At 36.1% G+C, this 15,585-nt stretch overlaps 2 protein-coding genes across 4 annotated transcripts; both read left to right on the top strand.

Moving 5' to 3' along the window:
• The first annotated feature begins 838 nt into the window (after positions 1-838).
• On the top strand, positions 839-9,291 carry LOC306884466 (RING finger protein 145-like). Of its 2 annotated transcripts, none has more exons than XM_079440343.1 (11): positions 839-1,024; positions 1,402-1,731; positions 1,820-1,928; positions 2,033-2,121; positions 3,165-3,406; positions 3,494-3,663; positions 3,741-3,881; positions 3,958-4,140; positions 5,891-6,038; positions 6,116-6,472; positions 7,542-9,291. In XM_079440343.1, the coding sequence occupies exons 2-11, from the start codon at positions 1,563-1,565 to the stop codon at positions 7,977-7,979; spliced, it is 2,046 nt and encodes a 681-aa protein (XP_079296469.1). In that variant the 5' UTR covers positions 839-1,024; positions 1,402-1,562; the 3' UTR covers positions 7,980-9,291. The 2 variants fall into 2 exon arrangements, with proteins under 2 accessions (XP_079296469.1, XP_079296470.1); XM_079440344.1 differs by having other exon boundaries at positions 846-1,055; positions 7,542-9,106.
• Positions 9,292-9,919: 628 nt separating this feature from the next.
• LOC306884583 (ubiquitin-conjugating enzyme E2 D2-like) lies at positions 9,920-15,002 on the top strand. Of its 2 annotated transcripts, none has more exons than XM_079440565.1 (8): positions 9,920-10,054; positions 10,195-10,296; positions 11,285-11,348; positions 11,440-11,471; positions 11,957-12,034; positions 12,125-12,230; positions 12,434-12,527; positions 14,079-15,002. In XM_079440565.1, the coding sequence occupies exons 2-8, from the start codon at positions 10,273-10,275 to the stop codon at positions 14,122-14,124; spliced, it is 444 nt and encodes a 147-aa protein (XP_079296691.1). In that variant the 5' UTR covers positions 9,920-10,054; positions 10,195-10,272; the 3' UTR covers positions 14,125-15,002. The 2 variants fall into 2 exon arrangements, with proteins under 2 accessions (XP_079296691.1, XP_079296690.1); XM_079440564.1 differs by having other exon boundaries at positions 9,986-10,086.
• Positions 15,003-15,585: the final 583 nt, after the last annotated feature.

Consider the following 15,585-nt stretch of genomic DNA (forward strand, 5'->3'; position numbering starts at 1 on the left):
AAAATATCGTTACAATCCTCTATGATGCATTTCCGTCCATCATTATGTGTATTTTGAAATTAAGTGGCAGTTTTCCTCTTTAAATGGTGCACACAAATAAAGAAATACACAAATGAGTCACAGTGTGTCTCTTTCATTTTTTTAAGTAAAAGCATTTAAGCATATGAAGGCCAAAATGGACGGTATGTGAGAACTTCAAAATGTTAAAAGGAAACAGTGATATAAAGTCATGGTATAGCTTTAGCTTTTTGTGACTGGGCATGTTTATGCATAAAACTATAGCAATACAGATCATAAATTCAACATCTCTGTACAGTGGAGAAGAGGAGAGGAGTATTCTCATCCGAGCGGGTCACACTTAGGGTACATGTTCTGTTAAAAAAAAACTGAAAATAGAAAAAAAGATATGATTAGGAAACCAGTAACAATTTGAAACCTGTTGAGAGTGAGTTGATGGTCTGAATGGTTGAGCTATAGTGAGTCAATAATGAGGAGGTTTTCAAAGGATTATTTATTTATTTATTTGACAGTTAGATGGATCTAGGGACAGCAACAATTAACACTAAATAGTCTTTATAAAATAAAATAATAACAATATAATTTAATTAAAAGAACAGAAAGAAACACCACAAGTTCCTAAACATATTAGAATATGACATATGGAGAGTGAAGATTCTATATAATCGTGGATTTTATATACTATAGTTTTTCTAATCCGACGTATGCTCTCAAAGTGGAGGCTGACGAAGCTGAAGAGCTTCATATCTGAGGGAAATCTCTGGACTGCTAACAGTAGGAGGCGGTAGTGCGCTATTTTAGTTTGCGACCCGTCATTCAAAAACACTACAGAAGAAGACGGGGAGGACAGGGAGTGTGTTTGCAGTTGCGGTAGTTTCTAAACAGTGTGCGGTCGTGACAGGTGTGGGAACTGTGTATTTTTCGAGGATGAATTTTGCTGAGGTGCTTTTGTTTTGAGGCGAATAACCCGCGAGCTGCCATGATGCTACAAACACACAGACTGGAGGTGGGGTGCAACCGAGTTTAAAAAAACGAAAGTCCGTGTTATTTTTCCATCTTTAAATCACGATTAAATGACTCTCTATATTAAGATAGTTTACTTGTCTTAGGTGGTTTATGGTGGTCTTTCAGCCTGCTACGCTGGTCTTCAGTAGATGGTCTCCCAGCCTGTCAAAGTTCCCAAAACCCATTTAAAACCAGTCCGAGCAGGCCGGGAGACCATCTAAGACTGGTTTAAGATGTCTTAGTTGCAGAATCAAGCATTAAGCCTTTTGGATAAATGACAGAAAACAAGCCGGAAGGACTGTTGTATCTTGCGAGCCATCAGAAACGCGTCTTGATGTTTTGAAAAACAAAGATCTGTCATTGTTTCTCTTCCCACAGTTTTCAGATTGGATCTAATGAATAGCCACACCAAACAATGTCCTTTCGTTTTCAAGAGGACCACCAAGCAGATGCAGAATACAGGAGCATGATATTATGACAAATGTCATAATGTGACAGCCTTCCTACGTGGTACAGGTGGTTATTGTGTCCGTGTTAAGATGCCACGACTAGAGGAGGTAGCTAATGTTGTCCTCAGGGTGCCCAGCATCTTGGTGTTGGACATGCTGTATAAATGTGACATTGACAGCTTCACGGATCATCTCAAAGCGAGGACAGAAGACATGCTCTTCAAGTACAAATATGTCATCTGGAACATATATTATTTGGGTAAATATTATGTGATCATCATGAGTCATTATATTGTAGAGTTGGCTAAATATGCCATATGTGTGATTGTTGTTGGTGTGTTCTGCAGGTCACATAGTGAGCACCGTGGTGCTGCTGTTACCGCTTGGGCATATTATCCAGCTCTACCTGCATGTTCTCTGCGCCCTGCTTCTTTACATGGGTCATCAGATTGTCAGGTGAAAATAATAATGTGAATTGGGTCACTGCACATTTTTTAAATATGTGAATAAATTTATCAGTTTGTTGGTAAGTTTTTCAAAGGGTTTTGTTGTGTTAACAGAGATTATGTAAGGGATGAAGCTCAGTATGGATATGGTGCACTCTTTCTGGACTCTCCGGCACTGAACCGTTTCGTGACTGCACTCACCAGTAAGTTACAAGTATCACAACCCTGATAGTAATGCCATAAAGTACTTAGACCTTAAAGCTATTAAGGTTTTGGCAAACATATTGCAAACATATTTTCAGAGATAGCAAATGATTGGATGTTTCACCATGACCACTCCCTCTCCTTGGTCTTCAAAAATGTCTGAAATTAATTTTGTGACATTCTTATGGAAATATGATAATATTTTACAATTATCACTTAAATCTGTCTAATTTTCAAATTGTGTGTCATAAATCAACATCTCAGGAAAATGTTATGGGGTTTCAAATCAAAATATGACTTTCTGTTACGAAACAGGATGTTGATTTCATATATGTCCTCATATGAAGACACCGGGACTAAAAGCATGTTTATTACGCATTTTGGGAGACATAACAAATGAATAGGGAAATAAATTATATTTCAATATTATATGAAATATTCTATATTATTATGAAAATCTTGTCAATTATTACTCCCAATTTTACACTTCTTTTTTCATTACATGTTCCCCCAAAAACACATTAATATGCAAATTAGATTTAGTTTATAGATACATTGTATATAATGAGATAAGAAAGAAAAAGGTATGTGGAATCATTCTGTTATAACATAGTTGAGAATCATCTTTATACAAAGTTTGGTAAAAGAAATATATATATAAATTGGTATTGGTGATTTTAAAAATCTGTTGTTTTTGCCCATGCATGTTCATTCATGTCTTTTTATTTTTTTAAAGAAATTGAGTCCCGATGTCCTCTACCGAGGACATAGCATAAGTTATAAATGAAATATCATTTTTAATTTCTTTATTTTTTACATTATTTTTAATGCTCTAAACAATGTATTTTTTCCTAAAACTTTTTTTCTTGGGTCTTAAGAGGTGAAGCCCTTCAGAGAGGGTGTGAGAAAATGTGCGTGTTCTGTCATGCAATGTTTTGAATGGTTTGTGCAATGGCACAATCACCTTTGACATATTTGTGCATATCAGTACTGATTATGACTCTCTTTTACAATGTGTGTGTGTGTGTGTGATTACTTGCAGGTCAGATAATAGTCAGTACGCTGTGTGCGTTCCTCATGCGGACTCAACGCGTGTGGCTGTTCTCAGCGCACTTGCTCCCTCTTCTGGCGCGTGTGGTGTCTGTCCCTCTGGACTGGCTCCTCACGCTCTCTTCTGTGTCCATGATGATCACAGGGGCCGAGGTGGCCATTTTCCTTCTCGCCAACCTCTTTGTGCCATACAGACTGGCCAGAGCCGCTTACAGAGAGATAATGGCAATAGAGGTAAAACACAAACACATACTGATGCACTTGCATCTCTCACACACATCGCCTCAGTTCTTCTTTTCTTAATCTCTGTTGTTTCTGTAGGTGACTGAGTTGTACAGGCTGATGGCAGTTGGAGTGTCCCTCTGGGATGGCTTTGCTGTGCCTGTATTGTTTAGTGTTTTCTGGTTTGTGCTGTTCGGAGTGCAACTTGTTACCAATTATGGCACTATCACTGCTGTCCAACAGGGTCTGCTACTCTACCTCCTCACCAGGTAAACGGCAGGATATTCAATCTCAATGAATGTCCATATCAAATGAGAATTGAATCTAATATGCGTGTGTTTTTTAGTGTGTCTGAATGCTGTGCTAGCCCATACTCCCTGCTTGGCTTAACGTTTGTGGTGTCTTATATGGCTCTGGGACTTCTGAGTCTCTGTAAGTTCTATCTTGGAGGATTCAATGCTCTCCAGAACCATAATGTCATGCACAGGTAAGAGAGGACGATGTATGTTTACTGTGTTCATGTGTTTGTTCAGTTCAAACGTTCATGTTTTTATATATTGTAGGGGTGTGACAGAGGGAGTGACTCTGCTGCTGTTGGCCCTGCAGACTGGGTTGTTGGACATGGCAGCTCTACAGCGCTGCTTTCTGCTTTTTATCATCCTCTTCATCGTTCTCACATCTACTCTACAAAGCATGAGTGAGATCACAGAGCCTGTTGTGTTGGGGCTCGGAGCTAGTAGAAACAGGTATGCGATTCCATTTACAACCTGAACAAATGACAATATTAATGACGGAGTGGAGGTATGAAAGAGTATATACCTAGTGATGCATCCAAAAAATGTTGTGCTATTGGAAATGTGTATGTGAAATATGTTTGTTCTGTTGGCTGTCATTGTTTTGTTACAACAACTGCTTTTGTTGAAACAGCTGTTTTTGCGCTGATGCTAGACTTATTTTGCTATGACTTAATTTACCAGTGTACCAAATTCCGAAAAAATATATTTTATTTTTGAATTATTTTTGAGCCTCTTGCGCTCACTAAGGCTGCATTTGTTTGAGCAAAAATACAGTAAAAGCAGTAATATTCTGATTTGTGAAATATTGAGAAATTAAAATAACTATTTTCTATTCTAATAATCATCTTCTCATATATATTTAAAATATAATATGTTCCTGTGGTGGCAAAGCTGAACACCAGAAGTTTGATCAATTTCCAAAAAAGGGTGCAAAATTTTTTTGACGACTAGAAAAAGAAAAAAGTACACTATTTATTTAATCTTTTGCAACATAATTATTATTAAACATAATTATATTATATATATATATATATATATATATATATATATATATATATATATATATATATATATATATATATACACACACACGCAATTTCTTTTAATTATTCAATTCAAGTTTATTTGTATATCGCTTTTTACGATACAAATCGTTGCAAAGCAGCTTTACAGGAAATTAAGTTTCCACAATATATTTATATATTGCAGAACCTTAACATATTTAACTTATCGTAATATAGCAAAATTTGGTAATTCTATATGTTGTCTGAGCGTTGGCATCCTCTGAGGTCATCTGAGGGGTTGGCATTATCTTTTCTCATGTGTTCGGTCATCTCAGATCATTTAAGGGTTGGATCCAGACTGAAGCTTCTGTAATTCCTAGATACCATGAGATGTTAATTAGCTGCTGTTCCATCTAAGCAAAAATGATTTGTTCAACCCAAGCTTAAGAATAATAATAATGTACATTTGATCAGATATAACTGCAGTACAAGATTATAAAATGCATTATGTGAATGCTTGGCTAAAGAGATGTGTCTTTAATCTAGATTTAAACAGAGAGAGTGTGTCTGAACCCCGAACGTTATCAGGAAGGCTATTCCAGAGTTTGGGAGCCAAATGTGAAAAAGCTCTACCTCCTTTAGTGGACTTTGCTATCCTAGGTACTACCAAAAGTCCAGAGTTTTGCGACCTTAGGGAGCAGGTTGGATTGTAGCGTGGTAGAAGACAAGTTAGGTACGCAGGTGCTAAACCATTTAGGGCCTTATAGGCAAGTAATAATATTTTGTAACTGATACTGAAATTAATAGGTAGCCAGTGCAGAGACTGTAAAACTGGGGTAATATGATCATATTTTCTTGACCTGGTAAGGACTTTTACCGCTGCATTTTGGACTATCTGTAGGTTGGTTATTGAAGATGCACTTTTCTGCATCAGGAAATTATTGGTCATCCAATCTTTTACATTTTTAACACAATCTATTATCTTAGTTTAGAAGTTTCATCTGGTCTTGTTGAGATATATAGTTGAGTATCATCAGCATAACAATGAAAACTCTTATTATTTATTTTAAACGTGGACAATGGTTTAGTTACCTACCTAGTTATTTTGGACGTTAGCATGTTTAATCTGAGAGTTGAACATTGTGGGGGGTTTTTTATGCTTGAGCAAACCCAAATTTTTCTTTCTGTCTCCACAGGAGTGTGTGGAAGCATTTGCGTGGTTTATCTATGTGTGGCTTTCTGCTGCTTTTTCCGGGATTCATGGCATACAAGATCTCTCAGTTTTTCAACATGGATTTCTGGCTGCTGATCTTGGTTTCTAGCTGTATGCTCACATCTCTGCAGGTACGCTCTGTTTTATGAACTCATTTGTTTAATTTAGTTTTCTATGAGATCACAGCATGCTGTGCTCCCTTTTATAGGTGACATGCACTCTGCTGATCTACAGCCTGTTCATGGTGGAGGTCTGGCGCGGTGCTGCCCTGCCCGGATTGGATGAGATTATTTATTATGTGAATGGTGTGTGTCGGGTGCTGGAGTTTGCGGTGGCTGTGTGTGTTGTGGCGTACGGGGCGTGGGAGTCACTGTGGGGAGAGTGGAGCTGGATGGGAGCGTCGGTCATTATCATCCACTCCTACTGCAATGTGTGGCTACGTGCCCAGGCTGGCTGGAAAAGCTTCTTGCTTAGACAAGAAGCTGCTCGCAAAATCAACGTACTTCCACGGGCCAGTGCAGAGCAGCTGCAGGACCACAATGATGTCTGTGCCATCTGCTTCCAGGTCAGAACAAAGTGCAGGTGTTCTGCATCTCATAGTTAGGGTAGAATCAAGATTTGTCCTCGACTTGCAACATCTTCAAATGTGCTAGTGGAATTTGTGAGAATGTTTTCATATTTAAAAGGGTGTATACACTACCATTCAAAAGTTGGTTTTTGAAAGCAGTCTCTTATGCTCACCAAGACTGCATTTATTTGATCAAAAATACAGTAAAAACAGTAACAATGTGAAATATTACAATTTTAAATAAATGTTTTCTGTTTGAATATATTTTAAAATGTAATGTATTCCTGTGATGACTTTTCAGCAGCCATTACTCCAGTCTTCAGTGTCACAGCATCCTTCAGAAATCATTCTAATATGATCATTTGCTGCTTAAAAAACATGCCGGGGAATACACTTTGAGCTAAACACTTTTATTTATCAAGGGCACATTAAATTGATCAAATTGACAGTAAAGGTATTTATAATGTTACAAAAGATTTCTATTTCAAATAAATGCTGTCATTTTAATGTTATATTCATCTAAGAATCATGAAAAAGTAGCATGGCTTCCACAAAACATTAAGCAGGACAAACTATTTTTAGCACTGATAAAAATAAGAATATTATGTTGTTATATTATAATATACTAGTAATATGCATGCTAATTAGCAACTCGATAATAGTGAGAATTGAGAATCCTTAAAATGAAGTGTTACCATAATTAATTATCAATAATAATTGAGCACCAAATCAGCATTTCAGAAAGATTTCTGAAAGATCATGTGACATTGAAGACTGGAGTAATGATGCTGAAAATGTAGCTTTTGCTATCACAGGAATATATTACATTTTAAAATATATTCAAGTAAAAAACAGTTTCATAATACTACTGTTTTAACTATTTTTGAGGATGTAAATGCAGCAAAAGGGACTTTTTTTTCAAAAACAAAAATCTGAATTATTCTTCCTAACATTTGACCAGTAGTGTAAATGATATGGTATAGGACTGAATCGATTACAGAAGTAATCGAATTAAACTTTGCATGACAATGATGCTGATAAAAGTAAAATTTTTTGTAACCTGCAGGATATGACATCAGCAGTGATCACATACTGTGGTCATTTCTTCCATGGCAACTGTCTGAGAAAGTGGCTTTATGTGCAAGAGACGTGCCCCATGTGCCATGCCTCCATCAAACCCTCCTCGGCTAATCCGACGGCTGCAGCAGGCGAAGCTCCACCGACCCACCAAAACCCACCTCCATCAGAGCAACAGCCTTCTCCTGAGACCCATCAGGAGGAAGAGCAGGGATCACAGGGAGAACATGTTTGCTCTGCAGAGACGAATTGTGTTGAGTCTGAAAGGAAATACTCAAACTCCAAGAGGAATTGTAGCAAGGAGAGTCTCCAACACTTGCACTACGGAGCAAATGGTGATTCCCAAGGTGTGGCAAATCCTGTACCCAGCTGCTCATCGCATGAGGACCCAGAAGTGGCTTCTCAGGAGCTTAGGGAAGCGGACTGAAACGTAAGCTCATCCAGAGAAGTGTGAATCAGAGAAACCGCCATGGCAACAAGACAGACTGACAGTGGCAGAAAACAGAGCAAAGCGCAGAGAAAGTGGGACGCACTGAAAGGAAGCCATAAAAATAGAGTGTTACAAATAACAGAGACAGAAATGCTGCAAAAGACTGCAGGTGCATCATTTACTCAGAAGACGTCCTGCCGATTTTGTGCTAGGACTAAGCCAACCATAGCACCTCCACAGCATTAGATCGTAGTTACCAAATGATATTCATTTCGAAGAATCTCTTCTTGACATTTGTTAAGATAAAGAGTTGGATGATTCAATGATGATTGTCTAGTTCTAATGAAGACAAGAAAGAATAGATGTTTGTATTACATAAAAGAATAGATGTTTGTTTGTATTACAATCAAATTCCTGTTGGCAGTTACTAATTCTGACTTTTCTGTTGAGTTATTTCAGATACAGGTTATGGTACATGTGTGAATTTAATTCATTCATTCGTGATGCAGATCTGTTGATATCTGTGCCTCTGACTTTTCTGTATTGCTCCATTGTGTGCTTTTATTTGAACTGGCATTATGTAGTTGTAATGAAGGAGTCATGGTCATTATTCTCTCGAATACATTATGGATTGTGGATGACTTCTGCCAGAATGAGTGAATAAAAGACAGTCAATGAAGTTGTGAGCTGTGCATGAAACAAAGATCAGATCATTGTTATTGGGGAGATTCCAGTTGAGGCTATGTTTAAAAGAGCAGAGAATAACGATACAATCACTCTCTTGCTTGGTTTCATTTAATCTGTGTGATTTGGAGACAGTTATGTGCCTAGTTCACTGTTTCTTCTATTGCCATAATGTTGTATGATGATTAAAACAACATGGGTCTGAGGGTGCAAAAAAAAAATCTAAATATTGAGAAAATACCCTTTAAAGTTGTCCAAATTAAGTCCTTAGCAATGTTATCAATAATTAAGTTTTGATATATTTTCGGTAGGAAATTTACAAAATATCTTATTATCATTACTTAATATCCTATAATGATTTTTGGCATAAAAGAAAATCTATAATTTTGACAATGTATTGTTGGCAGTTGCTACAAATATACCATGCGACTTACGACTGGTTTTGTGGTCCAGAGTCCCATTTTTTGTGTATATGCACCATTGTAATACTATGCTATTCTTTGTACCTTGAATTAGTTTTTAAATACCACGAATATGGTTATCATTGAATACAAAAGAAATCTCATAGATGACTGTTTCTCAACCAGAGGGGCTCAAAATGAATTAAAATGATTTCATTTAGGACAAAACAAGAATTAAAAAGGTATTTTAATTCACTCCCTCCAGTCCTGGATTAATAAATTGCTTAATTTTATAAAATCATAATAAATGAGTAAAATCACATTAATAGCTTAATCCAAGAATCCATAAAATAGTAAAACTCCATGTATATTTTTATAATGAATACACATTTTTCTAGTTATCGCTAAGCTAAAATATTTTGTTGGTGTAAAAATTTAAATATTTTTAATCATTAACCTTAATCCTTCCTTAAACCAGTTATTCAAGATTTTAGTCGTCAAGACCGCAGGCCTGCCACGATATACATCACATATCCAAAGGAATTTGATACCATCTTTGTACCATAGTTCAGACAGAGTTGTATTTGAACTATTTTGTATTCAAGGCCTAATGGTGAAGTCACTTCCATTTCACAAATTTCCCCTTTTGCTGTTCAAATTTGCCATTGTCTAGGTTTCTCTGTACCATGACCATTATCTTTGCTTTTCATCTCATTTACCTGTAGCTCAAAAAAACAACATTTCATTTCCAAGGAGGTACGTAAAATGCTTCTGGACAATCCCTTTATAATTCTCCTTCTTGGCAATTTGTAAGTTATAATTTTCTTAATTCGTTCATATTTTTGCATTTTTAGTTATTAGTGCTGTCATCCAGCGCTCACGGTGGCGCTCGTCTCATGATTGCGCTTTAATCCGCGCGAGAAGAAGACGCGGCTAAACAACAAGCGCACGGACATCTTGTCAGCGCAGACAAACTGAAAGAGAAGTGTACACACATCAGCATTACAGGCACCGACAGGGTCAGGGCCTGGCTGTATTCACGCGTTTGATTGCCATATCATTTTTTTAGACGTTGAATGTAAGATTTTTTTGACATTCTGACATTTTTAATGTTACTTTTTATCTAGGCAGCTGGCTAGCTCTCAGGTTAGCTTTCATATTGAGAAAGAGCTAGTTATTCAGGAGCCACTACACCCAGTGGGAAGATGGCGCTTAAACGAATCCATAAGGTAAGTGGGAAATTATATCGAGTATAAATACATCAGCCAGACATATTATAAACCAGTGTATCGTTAAATATTTTAGTCATCTATCAGCGTGTCGGGCGTATTGCTAATGTATGCTTATTCCTGATATAAGCGACGAACGTTTTTTTGTGTGTTTATTAATAAGGACATCAAACCTGTCGTTTTTTATATTATTATTATTATTTTCCATAAGTCTGTGTATACAATTTTAACGTGCCATTGTCATCCAGTGTGAATAATGGTCTTGGCAGCTAATAATTATTTACGATGTCAAAAATGTTTAGATTATAAATGATAAATCTCACATCGATATTTAATTCATTATAATGATTAAAATGATTACTGTAGTATTGGCACTTTGCTTCGTCGTGTGGGCAGTAAATTCTTACCATAGTTCGTCTTAAGAAATGAAATGAAACAAAAACTAAAATAGTCTTTTAGTTAATTATTTTTATAAATGTGATAATTCTTAAACGTTTTGACGTCGAGGTCCCTTTGTACTTTTCCTCTTTTAGGTGACCTTTAGGGACTGCAAGTTTCAATTTGGGGTCCTAAATAGTTTTGTATCCATATTATGAAGTAAACTTGTCAGTGTGTTGTGAAGCTCCTGCCTGTCTGTAGTTGTGCAATGGCTCTAGATTGATGGCAGTTTTCTACCCCCCTGTCATGAAATACCCCCAGTCCTTCCCACTCAACAGACATGTTGAAATAAAAATAAACGTAGTGCTCCTAAAGTAGGGAGCGCAGACGGACATGCCTTTGGGCTTCTGGTTGTGTTCCCTCATGACCCCTCTGGAACTATAAATACACTGTGCTGCTACACATTCAATCTGCTGGTTTCATCTTGCTGTCACCATAGTGATCAAAGACCAAAGCTTCATTATTGACCCTTCGTTATGGAGATTCTGTGTCTTTTCAGTAGTTCTGCATGCTTGTGTTTCACGAAACTCATTCTGACTCTTCCCTGTAGGAATTGAATGATTTGGCACGTGATCCTCCTGCACAGTGTTCAGCAGGTCCAGTGGGGGATGATGGTGAGATCACAGACTTTACATGTATTGTGTGGTGTTTACAGCTGGATGTATTTACTGTAAAGTGATGCTGTACATGCAATCTCTCCTGCAGTGTTCCACTGGCAGGCAACAATCATGGGGCCGGTGAGTACAATAAAACACTTCTGCAGAAGTATAGTGCTGACATAAAATGTACAAACTGTGTTTTTTGGGAAAAGTGTTTTATGCTAGCAAATTATTTGATCAAAAACAGCAATATTTTGAAATTATTACTATTTAAAACAACTGTTTTGTGTTTTAAAATATTTTAAATGTAATTTATTCCTGTGATGGTGAAGCTGACTTTTCAGCAGCCATTACTTCATCCTTCAAAAATCATTTTTATATGTCAATCATTCTTATTATTAGTGTTGAAAACAGATATGCTGCTTAATATTTTTTTGTGGAAACCATTTTTTAAGGATTCTCTGATGAATAAAATGTTTAGAAAACAGCATTTATTTGAAATGGAAACATTTTCTAACATTATTAATGTCTTTACTATCACTTTTTAAAATGAAAAACTGACCCCAAACAGTAGTGTAAATGTACTAACAATATTTTTCCCTTTTTTTTTTATTAAAAAACAGAATGAAAGTCCATATCAGGGTGGTGTTTTTTTCCTAACCATACACTTCCCAACAGATTACCCCTTTAAACCACCAAAGGTAAGAACTTCAAAAACAACACAAAAATAAAAACCAAACAAACACCTGTTTAACTGTAGGTGTGTATAACATTTGTGTTCCTTATGTTAGGTTGCATTTACTACAAGAATCTACCATCCCAACATAAACAGTAATGGCAGCATCTGTCTGGATATCCTCAGGTCCCAGTGGTCTCCTGCACTTACCATTTCTAAAGGTACACTCTATAATAGGTGTTTCTTAATTAGAAAATGGTTAGAAACAATTAGTCCTAACACTGGAAACACATTAGGCCTATAATAAATACATAAGCTAGCTCCAGTCCACTAATTTGATTGGACAAGCAACATGATATTTTGTATAATTGAATTCCCTGTGTTATATGTCAATGACGTGGTGTATGTGTCTACATCTCTGTAGTTCTCCTGTCCATCTGCTCACTCTTATGTGACCCCAATCCAGATGACCCTCTTGTGCCAGAGATTGCCCGAATCTATAAAACAGACACAGAGAAGTAAGTACAGACTGAAGCACAATTATTATATTCTCTTACACGCGTGCGCAACATCTGGTACAGATGTTATCTTTAAATTATACATTGTTTGCTATTTTTAACATTATTTTAAAATATTTTTCTTTATTGTATTGTGTTATCTTCTACTTATGTTTCAGCTGAACTTACTACAATTTTTAAAATCTCTTATACAATTTTTGCAAGACCATAAAATCATTATATATATATATATATATATATATATATAATTATTTATTTTTTTTTGCTAGAGAAGCCAGTTACATTTACATTGTAAGCCTGATCCAAAAAGCTTATTTGAATGCAGTCAGCACAAAATTGCAGCAGTTCATCACAGATATAAATATCTGTTGTAAAAAATAAAATATGTAATAAATAAGGACACCTTATGTCATGCTCTATCAGGTATAATAGAATGGCAAAGGAATGGACAGAGAAATATGCCATGCTGTAGGTGAAAGTCAACTCTGCATTGTGAACATTAGAGGTACTGTAGAGAGAGTGAAGCACGGCAAACTGTTGCTTCCGGTGTGGTGCAGCATGAGCGTGTGGCCACAGCAGGTGTGCATCACTAATACATGCTGTCATGTCTCTTCTGAAACGACTGAGAAAAAGCACAGAACCTTTTCAAGTGAATAGTCAGATATGCTTTTATCTTTCTCAAATGCAGCAGTGTCTTGTGATTTGATGGGGTTTATTTAGTCCTGCATTAAACCTCGCAGTAAGCATGGCCAGCCATAAAGTCTTACAGCAGCATGATATATTTTTTTTTTTAAGTAAGTGAAAAATGTTTGTATTGTTTGAGTATTTTTGGTTTGTGTGAGCTAGTTGTAGCACTGCATGAGAAGGATGCTAGTAGAAAAATATATTATAGCCTACATTAAGGCAAGATACTACAGGCAAAACATTTTTCCTTTAAGATTTTGAGTTATTTGGCTTTTCATAATGTGTTTAGACTAGTGGAAAGAAACCTACACTTTTAAGTGTTTATTTTATCGTACTTTATTTGCATCTGTAGATTTGTCGAAAAGGCAGTTTTATTCCTATTCAGGGATTCTAAAGAGGGGTTTTGTCATATACTATTCCCCTGATTTTATACAGTAGTTATTTTTCTTTCTTTTTTTCTGGCTGCTAACAGTATTTTCTGATTTACCTGGTTTTATCCAATGTTTAGATTTCTGTTCAGGAAATGTGTGTAAATAAGTGCGTATTTAGTTAAAAAATAAGTGCATATTTAGTTAAAAAATAAGTGCATATTTAGTAAAATTTCAGAAAACCTGTAATACAGGTTTTTTTTTTTTTTTGCAATTCTTAATCAATCAACTATGGTGATGTGTATTCGTTGTTTTCCTATTCATCTGGGGTGTCTTGCCTTAAATCAAGTAAAAATGTTTATGAACTTCATAAACTGAAGTACATTATTAATAAAGGAGAAATTACACAGTAACTGGAATCATCAGAAAGGTTCGAAACTGAGCTGCACGAAGGGTCACTTGATTTCAAATGTCTATTGTTTTTCTGTCCTCTTTGCAGATACAACAGAATAGCGCGGGAATGGACTCAGAAATATGCCATGTGATGTTGGCTGGACACATTTATACACTGTTTGTTCTCTCATGTTTTGGACACTGTTGCAAGACCATATTTCTCCATCTGTCTCTTATGGAGGCACAATCCCAGTTTTCGGCTCAAACAGGAATGCAGGCCTGCTCCTGGCCTTTCCACACTACAAAGTCTTGAAATGGACCACGCCAGTCTGACGGATGTTCCTCCCACTCTCAGCTCTGCCTGTCTTTGATCTTTACCAATCAACTCCTCTCACTCCACAACACGTCATGCCTGTTTGACCAGAGTGTGTTCCCTCTGAGCTGCTCGGAGAGAGAATGTCTTTAGGTTGTTCTGCTTTTTTGGGGCCTTACTCCTGGAATGCATGCAAACGCAGGAGAAAAGGTCAGATGTTGTACATCAGTGGGAGATTGGGACTGATTCCTATATACTGTTTGATTGTAAAGATTTGCAACATTTTGATCAGCTCTTGGCCCAAAATTTTCACAGCCGTGACACTGAGAAACAACTTAATCGATTGGCTTAAATATCTTATTTAAAATCCCGCTACTTTTTCCTTTCAATAAAGATGTGTAACTCATTCTATGTGTTTGTGTTTTTCTATTTGAATTTAACTGTCTGTATTCAAATAAACATAGATTAGACTTTTTGATGTATTGAATATGGAAACTGGTTATGGTTTTTCACTTGAAATGACCATTTAAGACCATGAATCATTTGGAATTAATCATCTAATTATTAGTGTGCTCAATAAGGTTTGGTCAGGGCAAATTAATATTTATCTTGGAAAAAAATGGTATTGTAACACACAAAACAGTTAAGATTTCTGTAATGATGAAGTGATAATTAAGACATAAAATGTTTTCTAATTAAAAGTGTTCTCATTTTCTCATTCCTGCATTTCTTGTTTTAAAAAATTAGTTCACCCGAAAATGAAAATGTTGTCATCATTTACTTACCCTCATGTCATCCCTAAACTATATGAGTTTCTTATGTTAAAGAAGATATTGAAGTTTTTGAGGAATTTTGAAGAACCAAACAGCTGTTGGTCCCCATTGACTAACATAGTAGGGAAAGAAATACTATGGATATAAATGGCGACCATCAACTGTTTGATTACCAGCATTCTTCAAAATAACTTATATGTTCAACAAAAGAAAGACATGCATGTTTGAAACGACATGAGGATGACTAAAAATAATGACCAAATTTGGGGTGAACTATATCCTTTTAAAGCGCGTGAATGCCTTCCTGCGTTCAGATACACAAAAAGCCACTTATATAAAATAACTTAACAAATCAGTTAATTAATGTTTTAATGAGTTAATTCAAAAGATTCTAGTCACGAGGACAGATCAATATCCCACCACATAAGGTAGCAGTGCAGGCATAATAAAAGCCCTCATAATTTCATTTCTAGAAATAGCTATTTCTCGAATTGTTTTCGCTACAATATTTAATTGCATTTAATTTT

Source organism: Barbus barbus (assembly GCF_936440315.1).
Source record: "Barbus barbus genome assembly, chromosome: 18".
Taxonomy (NCBI): domain Eukaryota; kingdom Metazoa; phylum Chordata; class Actinopteri; order Cypriniformes; family Cyprinidae; genus Barbus; species Barbus barbus.

What these genes read in the sequence shown, in the direction of transcription:
- LOC306884466 (XM_079440343.1), top strand. Translation starts at nt 1,563, where the DNA reads ATGCCACGACTAGAGGAGGTAGCTAATGTTGTCCTCAGGGTGCCCAGC. An exon ending in ATGGGTCATCAGATTGTCAG is followed by an intron (nt 1,929 to 2,032) that starts GTGAAAATAATA and finishes TTGTGTTAACAG; the next exon opens with AGATTATGTAAGGGATGAAG. An exon ending in GTATGCTCACATCTCTGCAG is followed by an intron (nt 6,039 to 6,115) that starts GTACGCTCTGTT and finishes TCCCTTTTATAG; the next exon opens with GTGACATGCACTCTGCTGAT.
- LOC306884583 (XM_079440565.1), top strand. Translation starts at nt 10,273, where the DNA reads ATGGCGCTTAAACGAATCCATAAG. An exon ending in CGCTTAAACGAATCCATAAG is followed by an intron (nt 10,297 to 11,284) that starts GTAAGTGGGAAA and finishes TCTTCCCTGTAG; the next exon opens with GAATTGAATGATTTGGCACG. An exon ending in TATAAAACAGACACAGAGAA is followed by an intron (nt 12,528 to 14,078) that starts GTAAGTACAGAC and finishes TCCTCTTTGCAG; the next exon opens with ATACAACAGAATAGCGCGGG.